General features: G+C 42.1%; 1 protein-coding gene across 11 annotated transcripts in view; it reads left to right on the top strand.

The window, feature by feature from the left end:
• LOC110537076 (protein strawberry notch homolog 1) overlaps positions 1–21,948 on the top strand; it is a 30,303-nt gene that overhangs the window by 2,145 nt on the left and 6,210 nt on the right. For 3 of the 11 annotated variants that reach the window (XM_021622829.3, XM_021622830.3, XM_021622828.3), the window contains exons 3-23: positions 1,719–1,805; positions 2,162–2,398; positions 2,624–2,762; positions 3,242–3,280; positions 3,580–3,677; positions 3,837–3,927; positions 4,125–4,285; positions 11,636–11,769; positions 11,872–11,962; positions 12,151–12,312; positions 12,519–12,654; positions 15,827–15,932; positions 16,268–16,421; positions 16,528–16,710; positions 16,949–17,046; positions 19,847–19,992; positions 20,283–20,483; positions 20,563–20,727; positions 20,930–21,099; positions 21,302–21,433; positions 21,666–21,801. In XM_021622829.3, coding sequence (XP_021478504.3) covers positions 1,719–1,805; positions 2,162–2,398; positions 2,624–2,762; positions 3,242–3,280; positions 3,580–3,677; positions 3,837–3,927; positions 4,125–4,285; positions 11,636–11,769; positions 11,872–11,962; positions 12,151–12,312; positions 12,519–12,654; positions 15,827–15,932; positions 16,268–16,421; positions 16,528–16,710; positions 16,949–17,046; positions 19,847–19,992; positions 20,283–20,483; positions 20,563–20,727; positions 20,930–21,099; positions 21,302–21,433; positions 21,666–21,801 — 2,866 coding nt within the window. Of the gene's footprint in view, positions 1–1,718; positions 1,806–2,161; positions 2,399–2,623; positions 2,763–3,241; positions 3,281–3,579; positions 3,678–3,836; positions 3,928–4,124; positions 4,286–11,635; positions 11,770–11,871; positions 11,963–12,150; positions 12,313–12,518; positions 12,655–15,826; positions 15,975–16,267; positions 16,422–16,527; positions 16,711–16,948; positions 17,047–19,846; positions 19,993–20,282; positions 20,484–20,562; positions 20,728–20,929; positions 21,100–21,301; positions 21,434–21,665; positions 21,802–21,948 lie in introns of all 11 variants that reach the window. The other 8 variants (XM_090191869.1, XM_090191870.1, XM_021622831.3 and 5 more) reach the window with 4 other exon arrangements.

Raw genomic sequence — 21,948 nt, 5'->3', positions numbered from 1 at the left:
GGAATGGCCGATTAATTAGGACCGATTTCAAGTTTTTAATAACAATCGAAATCGGTATTTTTGAGCGCCAATTTCCAATTTTATTTTTGATTTTTATACCTTTTATTTAACTAGGCAAGTCAGTTAAGAACACATTCTTATTTTCAATGACTGCCTAGGAACTGTGGGTTAACTGCCTTGTTCAGGGGCAGAACGACAGATTTTCATCTTGTCAGCTCAGGTGTTTCAATCTTGCAACCTTACAGTTAACTAGTCCAACGCTCTAACCATTGCACTCCACGAGTAGCCTGCCTGTTACGCGAATGCAGTAAGAAGCCAAGGTAAATTGCTAGCTAGCATTAAACTTCTTATAAAAAACAATCAATCATAATCACTAGTTATAACTACTAATCCAGTTTACCAGGTAATATTAACCAGGTGAAATTGTGTCGTTTCTCTTGCGTTCATTGCACGCAGAGTCAGGGTATATGCAACAGTTTGGGCTACCTGGCTCATTGCGAACTAATTTGCCAGAATTTTACGTAACTATGACATGCATTGAAGGTTGTGCAATGTAACAAGAATATTTAGACTTAGGGATGCCACCCGTTAGATAAAATACCAAACGGTTCCGTATTTCACTGAAATAATAAACGCTTTGTTTTCGTAATGATAGTTTCCGGATTCGATCATATTAATGACCAAAGGCTCGTATTTCTGTGTGTTATTATGTTATAATTAAGTCTGATTTGATAGAGCAGTCTGACTGAGCAGCAGCAGTCCTGTAATCAATTATTCAAACAGCACTTTCGTGTGTTTTGTCACCAGCCCTTCGCAAGCGCAGCACTGTTTATGACTTCAAACCTATCAGCCTAATGGCTGGTGTAACCAATGTGAAATGGCTAGCTAGTTAGCTGGGTGTGCGCTAATACTGTTTCAAACTTCACTCGCTTTTAGATTTGGAGTAGTTATTCCCCTTGCGCTGCAAGGGCCGCGGCTTTTGTGGAGCGATGGGTAACGGTGCTTCGAGTGTGGCTGTTGTCGATGTGTTCCTGGTTCGAGCCCAGGTAGGGGCGAGGAGGGGCCGGAAGCTTTACTGTTACACTGGCAATATTATATTGCCTATAAGAACATCCAATAGTCGAAGGTATAAGAAATACAAATGGTATAGAGAGAAATAGTCCTATAAATACTATATTAACTACAACCTAAAACCTCTTACCTTGGAATATCCTCTCGTGTTAAAAGGAACCACCAACTTTCATATGTTCTTATGTTCTGAGCAAGGAACTTAAACATTAGCTTTTTTACATGGCACATATTTTTATATGGCACATATTACTTTCTTCTCCAACACTTTGTTTTTGCATTATTTAAACCAAATTGAACATGTTTCATTATTTATTTGAGGCTAAATTGATTTTATTGATGTTTTATATTAAGTTAAAATAAGTGTTAATTCAGTATTGTTGTAATTGTCATTATTACAAATAAAAAAAATCGGCCAATCGGTATCGGCTTTTCTGGTCCTCCAATAATCGGTATTGGTATCGCCGTTGAAAAATCATAATCGGTCGACCTCTACTATATAGTTATCTCAATAGGTTATAGTGGCCTCCTCCTAGCATCTCAGTAGTATATTTTCCTCTGATCTGCATGAATACATAACTAAAGGACAGCCTGGGCGCTGCTTTAATGTGTAGTGTTCTCTGGTGCTGATGTGAGTTGTTTCTCTCCAGTCCATCTCCATCAGTGCCCTGGGTGTTGACTCAGGGATGGAGCCAACGGGAGTCACAGCTCCACCCAATTCTACAGGCACAATCAGGGTAGGAACTCTATTCAACTAAATATTGTTTAGTTTGCTGTTACTAAGAAACCTATTCAGACAACTGGTAAACAGGGTTTTGAAATGGAGAAGCCAGCCACTGCCTAAACTTGCCCAGCAAGTTTGCTTTCCGTTTGAGAATGTTGTCACATGTTTGTTCCCATTTAAAAAGGACCCAGAATATTTGTGCGTTGTCTACACATTTTGAGAACATAGACCATCAATTAAAAACTATTTGACCTATTTGCAATTAGTGTATTGACTCTAATTGTCTAGTGTTGTACTGTAGTATATTTTCTGTGTGGTAACATCTCACCCTCTTCCCCTGTCTCTTTACTCTGCTCACTGGTCCACCAGCACAAACCTCAACCCTCAACCACCACATTTGTCTTAAATCAACTGAATCAGTTGCCATCGCTGGGAACAATCGTTGTGACCAAGCCCTCAACTGGAGGCACTGCCAGACATACCATCACAGTCACCAAGGTAGTCCATACCACTCCCTCAGCCCTGCGGGGGTCCACTTCCACACTCACCTCCTCCACGGCTCTCCCCTCCGCAGTCTCCACAGTGGTTTCTTCCAGTCTAGAGCAGGTCAGTGGAGGAAATGCTTTTGCCCTTGGACAAAAATGCTGCTGAAAATGAAAAATATACAAATGTGTGTGTGCTCTCTGATTTGGTAGAGTTCATGAGGGCTGAGAGGTTCTTCACTTCCTGTGCTGCCTCTTGCAAAATATATTTTTTTCAATGTAGGGACTACTGAACTTTAGATATAGAGCCTTCCGTGTTATAACATATATCTTTCCCCCTGTGTGTCAGATCCAGCTGAAGGACCTGTTGAGGACAGGCGGTCTGAAGGGCAGCACCATGAAGGGTAGTAGTCTGGTGGAACTCATGAGGCTCAAGCCACCTCACGACATCGCCCAGCCGGTCGCCACAGCAATAGCCACAGGCACCAGTGAGTCACAGTACTAATTGAACCGTGACTGCGTTCCAATGGCTCCAAAAATGGCTTTTCTTTTCCCAGCCTTTTGCTTTTTGAGAAAACAAGAACACTTGATGTCACTACCATATGGGTCTCACCTATTCTATACCATTTTCTAAGATCAGAGGTGACCTTGTCAAGGGATGGAATCCTTTGAAGGGCTAAAACTGCTCTTATTTAAAGGTGCAGATATTTCAGTTAGAAGAAGCGGTCGAGAATGATGTCATGTAGCCATAGACATTTTCTGCACATGTTATTTTGAGTACCAGTGTTCAATCCATTCATGCCATTCCCATGTCTATCTATTTTGCTCTTTCAAGTTTAGTTTGGAAAAGGCTAACCAGGATGTAACAGCCATGTCAAAACCCTTCACTGTACAGAGTATTAACTTAACTCACAGGATCATTAATGTGTACCAAACATGTCTATGTTCAATGCTCTCATTCTCGCAGAGATAATACTGGTCTCGACAAAGATGATGCATAAAACAGGTATGGACAAGATGATCAGGAATCCTCTCAGAAACTAGTGTTGTGTATCACAGGATGGGAAAGGAAAGCGTTGTTGTAAAAGGGTCCAGTTTTCACACCTGTATGGCACTTCCACAGTTCACGCCCACTTTATTTAAGGTTTGTTTACACTTGGGAAGCAGTGAAGTCACTTAAGAAGTGACCTTGGGCTGTTCAGTTCAAGTGAATCATGCCTAAGTGTGTGAATGTCTTTGTTTTATAATGGACTTGGTCAGTTGTCTGTTTTTACACTAATGATTCCTCTCTTTCTGTTCTCACAGCGGAACTGAACAACGGGATAAAGGAGGTGTCAGGTAAAGACTCCGCTCGGGTCTGGGTGAACGACGACGTGAAAGTGCGGAGCTTCTCACCTACATTAGTGAGTTTGTGGCATCGTCCAATCACTGACTCTTAACCAAAAGGCAGAGGTCGTGGTAGTGCTAATAAAATCTCTACCCGTTCCCCATGTTGAATGACAGAACCTGAGTTTCTTTGAAATACTTCAGTCCGCTTTATAATCAGTGATATGTTTTTATAGAAACTCCCAGGAATGGAGGAGGAGGCTGAGGAAGAGGAGGATGAAGAGTTGGGTCATGCTGAGACATACGCTGAGTACATGCCCATGAAATGTAAGCTTTACTCTGAGTACTCCCAACTATTTAGTGTTCTTTCACCTTTACTAAAGCTATTGACTGATGAAAGATACTGTGAACCTCTGCATGGGCTCCACCTGAGTCACTTTGTTTTTGGGGAGCAGAGGAGTTGATTCAAAATGAAGGTTTCATTGATCAGTTGGTTGACTGACTGATCATGTTGCTTGTTCCAGTGCGGATCGGGCTGCGTCACCCAGACCCAGTTGTGGAGACAAGCTCCCTGTCCAGTGTGAATCCTCCCAACGTGTGGTACAGAATGTCCATACCGGAGGAGACCATCGACCGCGGCTGGCTGTCTGCTCTGCAGCTGGAGGCCATCACATACGCTTCCCAGGTAAAGATCCTACACCTTTACACTACTGCTCACCTGGCCAGATATAGACCCTACTACAGCTTGGCACTACTTTATGCTCACCTGGCCAGATATAGACCCTACTACAGCTTGGCACTACTTTATGATCATCTGGCCAGATATAGACCCTACTACAGCTTGGCACTACTTTATGATCATCTGGCCAGATATAGACCCTACTACAGCTTGGCACTACTTTATGATCACCTGGCCAGATATAGACCCTACTACAGCTTGGCACTACTTTATGATCACCTGGCCAGATATAGACCTTACTACAGCTTGGCACTACTTTATGATCACCTGGCCAGATATAGACCCTACTACAGCTTGGCACTACTTTATACTCACCTGGCCAGATATAGACCCTACTACAGCTTGGCACTACTTTATGATCACCTGGCCAGATATAGACCCTACTACAGCTTGGCATTACTTTATGAACACCTGGCTAGATATACAGACCTGCCAACATGCACGCATTTTGCGTACCAACAATGTAATTCTCTGTCCAGGTACGAGATCCGAGTAAAAGAATTAAGCAGAAATGAATAGGGCCTGATTTATTTTTATTTTTTATATATATATATATATATATATATATATATATATAACGTTTTAATAAAAAATATATAGAGTAAATCTAACATCCCGATTCTAGAGCTGCAACACACAGACATGTACAGAGTTTGTCAATGGACATGGAGATGAGTACATCATTATTGGACGTAGCTACCCCGTGTTTGCCTCTCCTGTTTGTTGTGATGCAGAGTTTTCTGACTGTCAGCTGTACGTAAACACATGAACAACTCCCTTTTCGACTCCGTGTGTTGTGGAAATTAATTGTTTCAAGCTAATGTTAGCGAATATAAGATGAACTTTCAGTGGGCTCTAAAGTGCCAGCAGTTCACTCGCATTTGCTAGTGAGAGAAATTAAATGCAAATGTGAAAAATAACGCATTTGTGCGAGTGTGATATACATTTAATTCTGCATCCCATTAGTTGTATTTTCCATGTAACATTACGATGATCACACAACCTGATAGACTAATTATGATCCACGTCACAAAAAGCATTACAAAAGTATAATAAAATAATACACCTTGGCATTAAATGGAGTGAGGAGTTTAGAAGACTGTGTAACTAAGACTGAATGAGTGTCTGGTATTCGCTAAAGAGGCAGTTCTTCTAAAATACCTTGGCACTAGATTTGAGATTTGATCAATATCTAAAATCATGTATGCGCTGCAAAGAAATACAATAGGATTTTACATTTTATTTTATTTTTTAGCGAACAGCGTTCAGATTCCCTTTGCGGTAGCCTACTGAACTTTGTGTAGCCAGTTTGCGGTCTGTCGATGCAATCATTTTTTTTGTTGTTGTTTTCAAAATGATTTAGCTTATAGTTTTGATTAGGAAGCGTGTCTAAAAAGCAATTAAATATATTTTTAAACCTTTATTTAACTAGGCGAGTCAGTTAAGAACAAATTCTTATTTACAATGACGGCCTAGGAACTGTGGGTTAACTGCCTTGTTCAGGGGCAGAACGACAGATTTTTACCTTGTCAGCTCGGGGATTCTATCTAGCAACCTTTCGGTTACTAGTCCAACACTCTAACCACTAGGCTACCCGCCACCCCAATACTTGTGAGCTGGCCCTAGTGATTGGCCCTGTTTGAGAGGTGACAAGCGTTCCTCTACTATAGAGACTAAACTTGGGGGCATGTGCTAAGAAAAACATTATATTAAGTTAAATAATTATCTACACTGTACATGTAATGGAATAAACAAACAGACAATTTGTGCTAATTCCACAAAACATTTATTTTGTAAATACCTTTTCAGAAGACTGAACTGAATCAGGTGTGATCCATAATGTTTGTCTAAGCACATGTGCTCTTGAAAAACAAGTAAGTGTAGGTTCCATGCAATAACAAAATGAGCAGCTAATATGGCAAATCATTGTTACTGCAGCCAGTCAGTAAAGCGATGTCACACTATGAGAGTGAGGAGACTGAGAGAAACAGACAGAGCAGCAACAGTAGCCCCGAATCCCAAAAAAGCAGAGTACACGCGCCTCAGACCTTCCTTCCTCGATACCAGGAGAAGTGGTCATGCTTGACGCAATCCAAGCTACCATATCATGCTTTTTGTATTTTGTGCAAGTATGATGTTGACATCAATCATCAAGGAAGCTCAGGTAAGTGCTTTCATATAAGGATGCTAAATGATTTGATCCTAAGATATATTGCATAATATTACTATTGCCTTTAAGTGACCCATACAGTGGGGCAAAAAAGTATTTAGTCAGCCACCAATTGTGCATGTTCTCTCACTTAAAAAGATGAGAGGCCTGTAATTTTCATCATAGGTACACTTCAACTATGACAGACAAAATTAGAAAAAAAATCCAGAAAATCACATTGTAGGATTTTTTAAATTAATTTATTTGTGCCCATCAATCCAACTTGTGGGAGGTGCTTCAGGAAGTATGGGTGAAATCTCTTCAGATTACCTTAACAAATTGAATACTAGAATGCCAAAAGTCTGCAAGGCTGTAATTGCTGCAAATGGACGATTGTTTTTGACGAAGGCAAAGTTTGAAGGACACATTTCAATTAATAATCATTATTTATAACCTTATCAACGTCTTGACTATATTTCCTATTCATTTTGCAACTCATTTCATGTATGTTTTCATGGAAAACAAGGACATTTCTAAGTGACCCCAAACTTTTGAACGGTAGTGTATATTGTTGAACACAACCTGCCATTGGCTGTGGCAGACCATGCAGGGCCACTTTTTCAAAAGATGTTTCCCGACAGTGACATCGCAATGCAAACATAATCAAAACACTGGCCCTTGATGATGAGCAAGGAATCACAGAACCGATGAAGAGGTGTCCTTTCAGCCTGGCTACCGATGGCAGTACTGACATGGAGGATGTCAAAATGTATCAGATTGTATTACGGTTCTTCAGTGCAAGTATCAGCATGGTAGTAGTGTTATTGCTTAAGCTATGTGAATCGAGAGAGTCTACAGGAAGAGCTGTATTTGACATAATTGACACTGAAATGAAGAAGCGGAACATTCCGTGGTCCAATTGTGAGTTTTGCAGCAGATAATGCTGTTGTCATGCAAGGTCTGGGAAAAGAGGTGGCAGCATTTCTGAAGACCCGAAATGAAAATGAGTACTTGGTTGGTTGTGCCTGCCATTTGATACACATAGCTGCAGAGAAGGCGTCGAGGCAGCTCAGTGTTAATACTGAAGACTTTCTCGTAACCATCTTTTACTATCTCGACAAGAGTAGCAAGAGAAAGGCTTCTCTGCGTGACCTACAGATCCTGTAGGACACTGATGTCAGGAAGATTTTGAAGCTGGTATCTACAAGGTGGTTATCCCTTGGCCAGTGTATCAACCGCCTTCTGCAGCAATGGGATCCTCTCACAGTGTTCTTTGCCGATGAGGTATCGGGAAAGAAGACCACTGTGCCCCCAAGCTCCACCACAACAGCTACATCTTCCTCCTTGTCCTCACTTGAGCCCTCTGCTAGGCAGCCCAAGTGTTTTTCCTCCTCCTCCACCATCACCACATTGCCAATACCCCCGCCTGGCTCCTCTGGAAGCAAAGTCACGCTATCCCCCACCAAATGTGGACCTACTGACAAAACCTTCGACCTGATTCAGTATCTGTTCAAGCAAAGGGATATTGGGGACAAAGTGGCAAAACAAAAGTCAAAAAAGAAAGAAGGACCAAAATATCTTACAAAACATGTAAGTCCTAAAATTTCTCTCAGAACCAGTATCAAAATCTATGCATACTTTTTAGAGTCATACCAATTTTTGGTATGATTCTACAATGAGAGGAGCCGTGCATTCAAATTTTACTGTCAACTTTCGAGATGCAACTGCTGAAACTAATGTTATCCTTCTGCAAGTCAGACACTGTCAATACCATGATGGCAGAAACGAGTAGTGGTGTCAAGCCTACACTCTACCTGGAGAGCGACAACCAGCTTCCTGACAAGGCGCTGTCCATTGACCAGGACATCCGCACCTACATAGGAAGCCAAGGCAAGCTGGATCTGAAGACCTCCTATGCAGATGTCAGAAACTTATTTTCTTCTGTAGTAGACGACATGTTGCTGAAATTTCCATTTGGAGACGTGCTCCTCCAGCATGCAGTGGTCGCTAACATTGCCAACAGGCAGACTGCCAAGTTCTCATCCCTCAACCTTTTCATGGCACAATTTCCCTGCATTATTCCTGAGGGAGCCTCTGTTGAGCTGGTGGAAGATGAGTTTAGACTCTATCAGGCAACAACCTTTGAGCAGAGTCTGGTCAACATCCGCACGCATCAGGCCTGGAGAGAAATCAGCACAATGAAAAGGGGGGGGCAGCCTGGTCTACTCCCACCTTTTGGCTGTGATGCTGGGGTTTTGGTCATATTCCACTGCAATGCCGACTGAAATTTGTATTCAGTCTCATTCCAAGAACAAAACCCAGTACAGAGCCTCCCTCAGTACAGACTTGCTGAGTGCCCTCATTACCAAGAAGGTTTCAATGATTGCCAGAGGAACTGTTTGCCACAGAGAAGTTTACACTGAAGCCCTGCTGCGTAAGGCAAATCTGTCTAGGAAATTATTTCTTTAACATTTGAAGGTCTCCAGAAGATTTGTTCTCACCCACTGTTTCCTATCATAGTTTTTTAAACATGTTATCCATAATAATAAAAAATGGATACTGATGCTATGCTTCAAACTAGAGGTCGACCGATTTTATGATTTTTCAACACCTGATACCGATTATTGGAGGACCAAAAAATAGCAGATACCGATTTAATCGGATTATTATTATTTTTTTTTTTGTAATAATGACAAGTACAACAATACTGAATGAACACTTATTTTAACTTAATATAATACATAAAATAAATGTAGCCTCAAATAAATAATGAAACGTTCAATTTGGTTTAAATAATGCAAAAACAAAGTGTTGGAGAAGAAAGTAAAAGTGCAATATGTGCCATGTAAAAAAGCTAACGTTTAAGTTCCTTGCTCAGAACATGAGAACATATGAAAGCTGGTGGTTCCTTTTAACATGAGTCTTCAATATTCCCAGATAAGAAGTTTTAGGTTGTAGTTATTATAGGAATTATAGGACTATTTCTCTCTATACGATTTGTATTTCATATACCTTTTGACTATTGGCTGTTCTTATAGGCACTTTAGTATTGCCAGTGTAACAGTATAGCTTTCTCCTCGCTCGAACCAGGAACACATCGACAACAGCCACCCTCGAAGCATCGTTACCCATCGCTCCACAAAAGCCATGGCCCTTGCAGAGCAAGGGGAACAACTACTCCAAGTCTCAGAGCGAGTGATGTTTGAAACGCTATTAGTGCGCACCCCGCTAACTAGCTAGCCATTTCACATCGGTTACACCAGCCTAATCTCGGGAGTTGATAGGCTTGAAGTCATAAACAGCTCAATGCTTGAAGCACAACGAAGAGCTGCTGGCAAAACGCACAAAAGTGCTGTTTGAATGAATGCTTATCGTTCAGTGAAAATACAGAACCGTTCCGTATTTTATCTAACGGGTGGCATCCATAAGTCTAAATATTCCGGTTATATTGCACAACCGTCAATGTTATGTCATAATTACGTAAAATTGCAAATTAAGCGGCCCAAACTGTTGCATATACCCTGACTCTGCGTGAAATGAACGCAAGAGAAGTGACACAATTTCACCTGGTTAATATTGCCTGCTAACCTGGATTTATTTTTGCTAAATATGCAGGTTTTAAAATATATACTTTTATTTTAAGAAAGGCATTGATGTTTATGGTTAGGTACAGTCGTGAAACAATTGTGCTTTTTTCGTAAATGCGCTTTTGTTAAATCATCCCCCGTTTGGCGAAGTTGGCTGTCTTTGTTAGGAAGAAATAGTCTTCACACAGTTCGCAACGAGCCAGGTTAGCAGGCAATATTAACTAAATATGCAGGTTTAAAAATATATACTTGTGTATTGATTTTAAGAAAGGCATTTATGTTTATTTTTAGGTACACATTGGAGCAACGACAGTCCTTTTTTGCGAATACGCACTGCATCGATTATATGCAACGCAGGACACGCCAGATAAACTAGTAATATCATCAACCATGTGTAGTTAACTAGTGATTGTTTTTTATAAGAAGTTTAATGCTAGCTAGTAATTTACCTTGGCTTCTTACTGCATTCGCGTAACAGGCAGGCTCCTCGTGGAGTGCAATGAGGCAGGTGGTTATAGTGTTGGACTAGTTAACTGTAAGGTTGCAAGATTGAATCCCCGAGCTGACAAGGTAAAAATCTGTTCTGCCCCTGAACAAGGCAGTTAACCCACCGTTCCTAGGCCGTCATTGAAAATAAGAATTTGTTCTTAACTGACTTGCCTAGTTAAATAAAGGTGTGTTAAAGAAAAAAATCAGGCCAAATCGGTGTCCAAAAATACAGAGTTTCCGATTATGAAAACTTGAAATCGGCCCTAATTAATCGGTCGACCTCTACTTCAAACATTTGTTCTTATCATATCAGTTTAATTTGATTTTTTTTATCATAGATAAGACTTTTGTACCTAAACAAATAACTTGTTGTTATTTGTTTAATAAAATAAAATCTCCAAGAATAAAGGACCTTTGTGTGTTCTTTCTAATTAGATGCTAGTGACTTTCACCATGTGTGTAGATGGAATGCTGTCAAGAAAAAGTATTCCAACCTTTTTATAGACTTGATTTGGTACAATTCTATAATTGCAATCAGACTCTCAAACGAGAGTGCTGGGGGAAAGAATTCCAATTTTTCACGGGTTTCTGGTACTCTAAAAAGTTGGACAGGGTTGGCAGGTCTGAATACAGACCCTACTTCAGCTTGGCGTTATTTCACGCTCGCCCGGCCAGATCTAGACCCTACTACATCTTGGCGCTATGTCATGCTCGCCCGGCCAGATCTAGACCCTACTACATCTTGGTGCTATGTCATGCTCGCCCGGCCAGATCTAGACCCTACCACAGCTTGGCACTACTGCATGCTCGCCTGGCCAGATATAGACCCTACTACAGCTTGCCACTGTCACGCTCGCCTGGCCAGATATAGACCCTACCACAGCTTGGCACTACTGCATGCTCGCCTGGCCAGATATAGACCCTACTACAGCTTGCCACTGTCACGCTCGCCTGGCCAGATATAGACCCTACCACAGCTTGGCACTACTTCATGTACCAGTGTAGATGAGTATTCGCATACCTTGTACTGGGAATTAACTGAATGTCCTGAAATATTTCTTGTCTCCATAGCAACATGAAACATTCCTCCCTAACGGCGACAGAGCGTCCTATCTGATAGGAGACGGGGCCGGAGTGGGGAAGGGCCGAACCATCGCTGGGATAATCTACGAGAACTACCTCCTGGGCAGAAAGAGATCACTCTGGTAACACCACAACTAGGATTACATGATACGTTCCGCCCATTAAGGGGGATGATGGTACACACACTTTCCCATTTGACAAAAGCTATTCCATCTCCTTCACAGGTTCAGTGTTTCTAATGACCTGAAGTATGATGCAGAGAGGGATCTGAAAGACATAGGAGCCAAGAACATTCCAGTCTATTCCCTCAACAAGGTAAGAGGTTGTCCAGTGGGTGCAGATGTACATCACCATGCATGTTTCTTACGTGGTAAAAAATTGAGGAGGTTCCTTTACACTGGATATCCTTTTCATATTTGCCTGACAAAAAGACATGTTAACATGCATAAAAGGGTATTGTTCTCCTTCACTCAAAAACATGTCCTATTTTGTCTGCTTCCCAGTTTAAGTATGGTAAGATCTCGTCCAAACACAACGGCAGTGTGAAGAAGGGGGTGATCTTCGCTACGTATTCCTCTCTGATAGGAGAGAGCCAGTCTGGAGGGAAGTACAAGACCCGCTTCAAACAGCTGCTACACTGGTGTGGACAGGCCTTCGACGGAGTCGTATCTTTTCATTGGCTGACCACCAGACTACTGTAAAAAAATATAGAAAACTTAATTGCCGTTGTGATACAATTTGTCCAAATTATATTGAGAGTATGTCATCTGGGTCTATGTAACTGCCCTTAGAAGTCGTTGTAACCGGTAGTTAGAAACGTCAATTGTTTAGTGAAGATAACACCACCTTTCCTTAACCCAAGCCCGTTCAGATTGTGTATGACGAGTGTCACAAAGCAAAAAATGTCTGTCCCATCGGCTCGTCCAAACCCACCAAGACTGGACTGGCCGTCCTAGAGCTGCAAAACAAACTGCCCAAGGCGCGGGTGGTGTACGCTAGCGCCACTGGTACGTCACTAAGCACAGGCTTCTGATGTTGTCACACTTTCAATGTTGAGCGGAGTCAATATTACAATACCAGTCAACAGTTTGGGGACACCGTCTTATTCAAGGCTTTTTATTTTGACTATTTTCTACATTGTAGAATAATAGAGTATAGTCGTGGCCAAAAGTTTTGAGAATGACACAAATATTAATTTTCACAGTCTGCTGCCTCAGTTTGTATGAAAGCAATTTGCATATACTCCAGAACGTTATGAAGAGTGATCAGATGAATTGCAATTAATTGCAAAGTCCCTCTTTGCCATGCAAATTAACTGAATACCCCAAAAATATTTTCGCTGCATTTCAGCCCTGCCACAAAAGGACCAGCTGACATCATGTCAGTGACTCTCTCGTTAACACAGGTGTGAGTGTTGACGAGGACAAGGCTGGAGATCACTCTGTAATGCTGATTGAGTTTGACAGACTGGAAGCTTCAAAAGGAGGGTGGAGCTTGGAATCAGTGTTCTTCCTCTGTCAATCATGGTTACCTGCAAGGAAACACGTGCTGTTGTCATTGCTTTGCATAAGAAGGGCTTCACAGGCAAGGATATTGCTGCTAGTAAGATTGCACCTAAATCATCCATTCATCAGATCATCAAGAACTTCAAGGAGAGCGGTTCAAATGTTGTGAAGAAAGTCTAGCAAGCGCCAGGACCGTCTCCTAAAGTTGATTCAGCTGTGGGATCCGGGGCACCACCAGTACAGAGCTTGCTCAGGAATGGCAGCAGGCAGGTGTGAGTGCATCTGCACGCACAGTGAGGCGAAGACTTTTGGAGGATGCCTGGTGTCAAGAAGGTCAGCAGAGAAGTCACTTCTCTCCAGGATAGACATCAGGGACAGACTGATATTCTGCAAAAGGTACAGGGATTGGACTTCTGAGGACTGGGGTAAAGTAATTTTCTCTAATGAATCCCCCTTTTGATTGTTTCAGGAAAAAAGCTTGTCTGGAGAAGACAAGGTGAGCGCTACCATCAGTCCTGTGTCATGCCAACAGTAAAGCATCCTGAGACCATTTATGTGTGGGGTTGCTTCTCAGCCAAGGGAGTGGGCTCACTCACAATTTTGCCTAAGAACACAGACATGAATAAAGAAATGGTCCCAAAACATCCTCCGAGAGCAACTTCTCCCAATCATCCAGGAACAGTTTGGTGACGAACAGTGCCGTTTACAGCATGATGGAGCACCATGGGGAGCAAAACATCAATATTTTGGGTCCATGGCCAGGAAACTCCCCAGACCTTAATCCCATTGAGAATTTGTGGTCAATCCTCAAGAGGCGGGTGGACAAACAAAAACCCACAAATTCTGACAAACTCCAAGCATTGATTATACAAGAATGGGCTGCCATCAGTCAGGATGTGGTCCAGAAGTTAATTGACAGCATGCCAGGGCAGATTGCAGAGGTCTTGAAAAAGAAGATCCAACACTGCAAATATTGACTCTACATCAACTTCATGTAATTGTCAATAAAAGCCTTTGACAGTTATGAAAAGCTTGTAATTAGTAACATAGTAACATCTGACAAAAATAACTAAAGACACTGAAGCAGCAAACTTTGTGGAAATGAATGTTTGTCACTCTCAAAACTTTAGGCCATAACTAGACATCAAAACTATGAAATCAAACATATGTAACCAAAAAAGTATTAACCAAATCAAAATAAATTTGAGATTCTTCAAGGTAGCCACCCTTTGCCTTGACAGCTTTGCACACGTTTGGCATACTCTCAACCAGCTTCACCTGGAATGCTTTTCCAACAGTCTTGAAGGAGTTCCCACATGATGAGCACTTGTTGGCTGCTTTTCCTTCACTCTGCAGTCCAACCCATCCAAGAACATCTCTATTGGGTTGAGGTCAGGTGATTGTGGAGGCCAGGTCATCTGATGCAGCACTCATCACTCTCCTTCTTGGTCAAATAGTCTTTGCACAGCCTGGAGGTGTGTTGGGTCATTGTCCTGTTGAAAAACAAATGACAGTCCCACTAAGCGCAAACCAGATGAAATGGCGTATCGCTGCAGAATGCGGTGGTAGACATGCTGGTTAAGTGTGCCATGAATTCAAAATAAATCAGTGTCCCCAGCAAAGCACCATCACACCACCACCTCCATGCTTCACGGTGGGAACTCCACATGCGGAGATCATCCGTTCGCCTACTCTGCGTCTCACAAAGACGCGGCGGTTGGAACCAAAAATCTCAAATTTGGACTCATCAGACCAAAGGACAGATTTCCACCAGTCTCTAATGTCCATTGCTCGTGTTTCTTGGCCAAAGCAAGTCTTTTATTGGTGTCCTTTAGTAGTGGTGTCTTTGCAGAAATTTGACCATGAAGGACTGATTTACAGTCTCCTCTGAACAGTTGATGTTAAGATGTCTGTTAATTGAACTCTGTGAAGCATTTATTTGGGCTGCAATCTGAGGTGCAGTTCACTCTACTGAACTTATCCTCTGCAGCAGAGATAACGCTGGGTCCTCCTTTCCTGTGGCAGTCATGAGTGACAGTTTCTTCATAACACTTGGTGGTTTTTGCGACTGCACTTGAAACTTTCAAAGTTCTTAACATTTTCTGGATTGACTGACCTTCGTCTTAAAGTAATGGACTGTTTCTCTTTGCTAATTTGAGCTGTTCTTGCCATAATATGGACTTGGTATTTTACTAAATAGCGCTATCTTATGTACAGTGGGGCAAAAAAGTATTTAGTCAGCCACCAATTGTGCAAGTTCTCCCACTTAAAAATATGAGGCCTGTAATTTTCATCATAGGTACACTTCAACTATGACAGACAAAATGAGAAAACAAAATCCAGAAAATCACATTGTAGGATTTTTAATGAATTTATTTGCAAATGAGCGAATGCCAAGAGTGTGCAAAGCTGTCATCAGGGCAAAGGGTGGCTACTTTGAAGAATCGTTTTGAGTAACACTTTTTTTTGTTACTACATGATTCCATATGTGTTACTTCATAGTTTTGATGTCTTCACTATTATTTTACAATATAGTAAAAATAAGGAAAACCCTTGAATGAGTAGGTTTGTCTAAACTTTTGACAGGTACTATATATCGTGCAGGAATAATATTGTCTTAAATGAATGGAAGTGTTCTCCATCTAACTCTATGTATGTGTGTGTCCGTGTCCAGGTGCGTCTGAGCCCCGTAACATGGCCTACATGAGCCGGCTGGGCATATGGGGGGAGGGGACCCCCTTCAGAGAGTTTAGCAACTTCATTCAGGCTGTGGAGCGCCGGTGAGCGAGACGGACACTAGTAACTCGTCATAGTGGTGCAGAGTATGTGTCTTTAAAAAACAGCCACGAAATGGATGCAGCAAGCCACCTATAAGTTCTGACTTTTGGCAGATGGAATCTGTAGAGGCAGAACGTCTTCAACCCATTAGAACTGTTACAAAACACGAATATGCCAATAAGTCTGTTGGAAGGACAACTTCTCCTGCAAAAGTCTTGTTACACCTCACCTTCTCTAATACCTATTGATATCTAGTATATCACAAATTACATTTCTCCTTAACTAAATACCTATTCAAAATAAAAATAAATCCTCCCTTGTATTGCCTTGTCCTCAGAGGTGTGGGTGCTATGGAGATAGTTGCCATGGATATGAAGCTGAGGGGGATGTACATCGCCAGGCAGCTGAGCTTCACGGGTGTCACGTTCAAGATTGAGCAGGTTCCTTTGACAACCCACTACATCAAGATGTACAACAAGTCTGTACACCTGGTAAGGCACCTTGACCTAATCCCAAACATAAGTTTTCCCTGGGCTCTTTTCAGTATGCTTGAAACGGAAACTGTGTTGTTTTAACCCTGTCCTCTCCATGTTTCAGTGGGTGGCTGCGCGGGAGAAGTTCCAGGCGGCTGCTAACCTGATGGATGCAGAGCAGCGGATGAAGAAGTCCATGTGGGGTCAGTTCTGGTCGGCCCACCAGAGGTTCTTCAAGTACCTCTGCATTGCGTCCAAGGTCCGCAGGGTGGTGCAGCTCGCCAGGGAGGAGGTCAAAAACGGAAAGGTGGGTGGGAGCGAGGTTTCAGAAGGTAGAAAGATGAGATTGTTGTTCCAGGAATCTTACATTTTCTGACTTCAGATTTTAGAGATCAGGAATACTGACACCTTCGTGTCATATTACTGCATATTGGTTCTGGGGTATTTTGGTTGGTTTGAGGAGAGGTGACTGGTGGTCTCCCAGACATTTTGCTGTTTACCTTCAGACTGTGTGCGACTCGTCCTGTCTTTCTCGCTTTCTGCAGTGTGTTGTGATTGGTCTCCAGTCGACAGGAGAGGCCAGAACACTGGAGGCCCTTGAGGAAGGAGGAGGAGAGCTCAACGACTTTGTCTCCACCGCCAAGTACTTTTTCACCCAGACTTATATACTTGATTAGTCCATACGTGATGGACATGTCTTCTGCTTGAATCCAACCACTGATATACAAACACGCATACACACAAACCAGGGTTTCTGTTATGAAAATGTGGCACCAGACATTTGAGAAATGTACTGGACCCATATGCATTGAGTGTATAACCTGATTAGGGCGTCTACCCACGGTGCTCAGGATGACGGTAGTTACATTTAGACGATGGTAATTCATCTTAACAGAACATGCAAGTAAAGGATGCAATGACTTGTGACCTTACTGTGCACTTTGAAGATGTTAGAATTACTGTCCACATTTCCTTTTCCTCAGTCAACAAGACCAGTAACCAACAGCAAAGTCCCTAGCCTATACATAGGCGGCACGCACGTTTCAAGTTTGGGGATGCACATTTTCGCCATAACAATGCACCTTTATAATAATGCATTCCATGCATCATCGCATTTACATGTAAAAAAGCCTACTATTCGTAATGTTATGAGTAGATTGAATAGTCATAATGTAGTAATATACAATGCATTTGGAAAGTATTCATACCTCTAGACTTTTTCTACATTTTATGTTACAGCCCTATTCAGAAATGGGTTAAATAAAACAATTGTACTCATCAATCTACACACAATACCGCATAATGATTTTTAGAAATGTTAGGATTTTTTTATTTTTTCCCCTACGTATTGTGTGTAGATTGATGGGGGGGGACTATTTAATCAATTTTTCTGTAAAAAGTCAGGAGGTCTGAATACTTTCCGAATGCACTGTAACTCAATCACTGTTTGCAAAAAGACCATTCAATGCATGGCTGAATGTGTGCATCGTAGAGGCCTGGGCTATAGGCCATGTCAAAAACATTTTATTTTCATGGGAAAAAACACATGGAGACATTACCAGATTATTATTTTTTTATATCCCAAATGACGGGGTAGCCTACTCTGCTGACACTGACTAACAGATCAATAAAACCACGTATGTATAATAGGCCTATGAGAAGGGGAGACACAAATAGAATGGCATCCGTCTAAACTGGAGGAAGAAATGATTGCCCAAAAAATAACTTTAAAGTGGAACTGACCCAACAATGATGGAGTGAATATTTGGAGTGCGCACTCACTGGGGACATGGCCGATTTGCTCTGCTGGTGTCAATAAGGTAGTCTATAGGCCTACTGTTGTTCACTCTATTTAAGTAGAGAATTTTGATAAGATGTTAGTCTTTCTTTACAGCAATAGCCATTTGCTTTCCAAGCTGTTGTCCCACAATTTAATTTTTAAATATTTCGATATGCCTGGCTGGGCCTCTACTTTTCACTGACAGTCACAATCATCTATTTGGTATTTGTGTGCACTGCTTTTCCTTCCGACTGTTTGTAATGCGATTTAAAACTTGTTTATTTTTTAAGGCTAGACAACGCTAATGATCTTGTGTGGCCAAATCATGCTTTAGTTGCCTAATGAATGATTTTATGTATTTCTCTATAGACCGGAGTAGGCTAAGTAATATTGGCAATATAATTCAATTTAGTTAGGGAATGTTTCCCTTGTGCTCATAGGTGGCGTGTCCATAAGGCTATGTCAATCTACCATCCAACATAGTAGAAAAGTGTACCCATTCTATTGGTCAGACTGTAGTCCAATCAGACTCGGGGACAGTTGTTGGACGGTAGATCCCAAATTCATCCAACCAGCAGGCCTAGGATACATAACACAATGTTGAAAAAGCAATGAATCTGATGCGACAGATCAGAACATTTAGTTTAAAATGTTGATGAACTATATCTTTTTTAATTCTTACTAGAGCAATGTGCACAAGGCAGTAGGCTACTGGTTCCCATGGCATATGGAAGTCTTCATAAAATAACTTCCTCCAGACATGGTGGTATTTTACCTAGGCTACTTTGAAGCAAGGTAAAACATGCCTCCATAATGTTGTAACATGTGCAGGTTTCAAACAATTAAGTAGCCCTGTTTTCAAAATGCATACTGCCTCCAGCACATTGCAAAGTAGTGTGTGACGCGCTGATGAAGCCTGCCTTCCATTGCCTATGCATTTGAATGGGAAGCACACTTCAATTACCAGTTGAGAAATAAAAAGTGCTGTCTGACAGATTTTCCTCTCAAAGGCTCTAACTGTATACTGTGAGCGTGGGATAATTACGATACAAAATGTGATTAAATAAGATGCATAAGGAATATACCCACTCCAATTTAATTCCACTAAATTATGCAAATTAACCCATAGACCGATAAGCATGACCGGTCAAATGTGTTTAAAGCAATAAATAGACTAAAAAGCATTATTTTGCCGTGGGATTTTTTTCCTTTTCCCGGGCAATTTTATTTATCGGCTTTTCTAATTTTTTTTAATGGACAAAAATTGTCTATTACCGGCTAACAGAAACCCTGACATACACATTAGGTTGGAGATTGGCTGGTCCTCTGTAGCTCAGTTAGTAGAGCATAGCACTTGCTATGGTAGTGGGTTCGATGCCCGGGACTGCCCATACGTAAAATGTATGCGCGCATGACTAAGTCGCTTTGTGTAAAAGCATCTGCTAAATGGCAGATATTAGGCTGGAGCAGAGGGCAGCCACAGTGCAGCACCCAATGAGTAGTTAAGTTCCTTGCTCAAGGGAACATCAGCGAGAGAACATATTGGGGAAACAACTTGGAATCTATTGAGCAACTGTAAAGCTAGCTAGCTACATGCTAATGCCAGGTGTATGCTAGCACCATCTATAACAAGGTGTTTGCTCTCTTGCTCTTTCCCTCTCAGAGGTGTGCTCCAGTCTCTGGTAGAGAAGCACTTCCCAGCTCCAGACAGAGAAAAGCTGTTCAGCCTGCTGGGCATTGACCTGCCGGTCATGAAGATCCCCTTCCCCAGCGAGGCTGCAGCAGAGCAGAAGGGAAAGAAGAGGAAAGGTACTCCAGGGCAGTTAGCCAGGAAAGGACAGTCATTGGGTCTGCAATGAGACAGTGAAGAGTTTGATCTCGGTATTCTTCAGTTGGTTACTTTAGCAACAAGAGATCTCTTCATGCATTTCCAATGTTCTTTTTGCGTGAACCTGTGACTCATCGTAGGTGTTTTATGTAATGTTCTGGCTTACTGTTTCACACGAGAACTCTTTAAAAAAGACCTGTCTCCCAAGACTAATGTAGTGTTTTGGCTATGTTTACCAATGTTAATGTTCCCTCTCTCTCCTTCCCTGCAGGTGCCAACATAAAGAAGGCAGAGAAGAGGAATAGAAAATCAGGTGGTCTGTCGGGGAACAGCTCTGATGACAGCAAATCAGAAGAGTCTCATAAGGACGATGCGGAGAGTGACGACAGCTTCAAGTCGGTCAGCTCGGGAGAAGATGACGAAGACGACTTCAATCCCTTCAAGGATGATTCCAGCGAGGATGAGGAGGATGGTGAGCGATGGAGTTTGATGATTTAAGATTGATTATGAGCTAACCACCTACTACCTAAGTCTCATAATTTTTCTCCCAGACCCCTGGCTGTCTGGAAAGAGGAAAGGGGTGAAGAAATGCAAGAAGAAGAAGAAGAGCATTGACCCAGACTCTATCCACAGTGCCTTGTTAGCTTCTGGTCTGGGCGCCATCAGGCCTGCTTTCACCACCCCCGCAGTCAAGATCTCCAGCACACCTGCCATAGGTAAGTTAGTAGCAACAACACACTTTCCGTAAGTGAGCGTGGAGTCGGACTTCTGTGCAAATTTCCCATTGCCATCAATGTATTCTCTACAGTCTGAGTTAGGATTGTATAACCAGCCAGAATGAGCAGATGACGATGAACATTCAACATTTTTTTTGTAATTTTTACTCCCTCTTTCTTACTCCTCTTATCCATTCATCAGCCAAGGTAGAGGTAGATGACAGCTGTATGACCAGTCAGGATGCTGTGGAAGATGCTCAGCAGATGAAGAGAGATCTGTTGGACCAGCTAGATAAGCTGGCTCAGGATCTACCTCCCAACACTCTGGATGAACTCATAGATGAGCTGGGAGGACCCGACAACGTGGCTGAGGTAATGGGTTCAATGAAATATGGATACAAAGAACAGTGGCCCAGGAGCTGGACAAAATAAAATATAAATTATTAAAATAAGCTTAAAGTCTACTCATTGTTAACTGCAAATGTGTAAATTTTTTAAGCTAGAGATGGCCCTCTTGACTATCTTATCATATTTTAGATTCTTTATTTGTTCACACATCCTCTCTGTGTTCCAGATGACTGGGCGTAAAGGCCGGGTGGTCAGTAACGACGATGGCAGCATCTCCTACGAGTCTCGGTCTGAGCTGGATGTTCCTGTGGAGATCCTCAACCTCACAGAGAAACAGAGGTTCATGGACGGAGAGAAGGTACGGGAGGATGGGAAGAGAGAAATAGGAGGAGAGAATGGAACAGAATTACCCCATGTTTCTGATTTAGGCGAGGGGTACAAGCACATTGACTTGAGAAATGTAGGTTGTGTGCAAGGCAGTTGGGGGGCAGTCTGCTTGTTTGAGTCACAGATCAATAGAATCAGTTGAATAGAGTAGTCACAAACGATGGCACAAAACCATTCCTAAGCTTGTTCTTCTCCCTCTCCAGAACATAGCCATCATCTCGGAAGCGGCCAGCTCGGGCATCTCCCTGCAGGCTGACCGGCGTGTAAAGAACCAGAGGAGGAGGGTCCACATGACCCTGGAGCTGCCCTGGAGTGCAGACAGAGCCATACAGCAGTTTGGTCAGTAAAGTCTTTCTGGCTGTGGTTTCATTACTCCCATACAGTCTCAAGCACTGAGACTTAAAGATGCAGTCCGGGATCTTAAGCACTTTCGCATATATTGTACGAATTGCAATCCGTCACGTCATAAGAAATGGATGACTTAGT

This window comes from Oncorhynchus mykiss, chromosome 12 (assembly GCF_057628025.1).
Source record: "Oncorhynchus mykiss isolate SJ-2025 chromosome 12, ASM5762802v1, whole genome shotgun sequence".
Lineage (NCBI taxonomy): Eukaryota > Metazoa > Chordata > Actinopteri > Salmoniformes > Salmonidae > Oncorhynchus > Oncorhynchus mykiss.
This window is presented reverse-complemented; position numbering and strand designations above follow the sequence as displayed.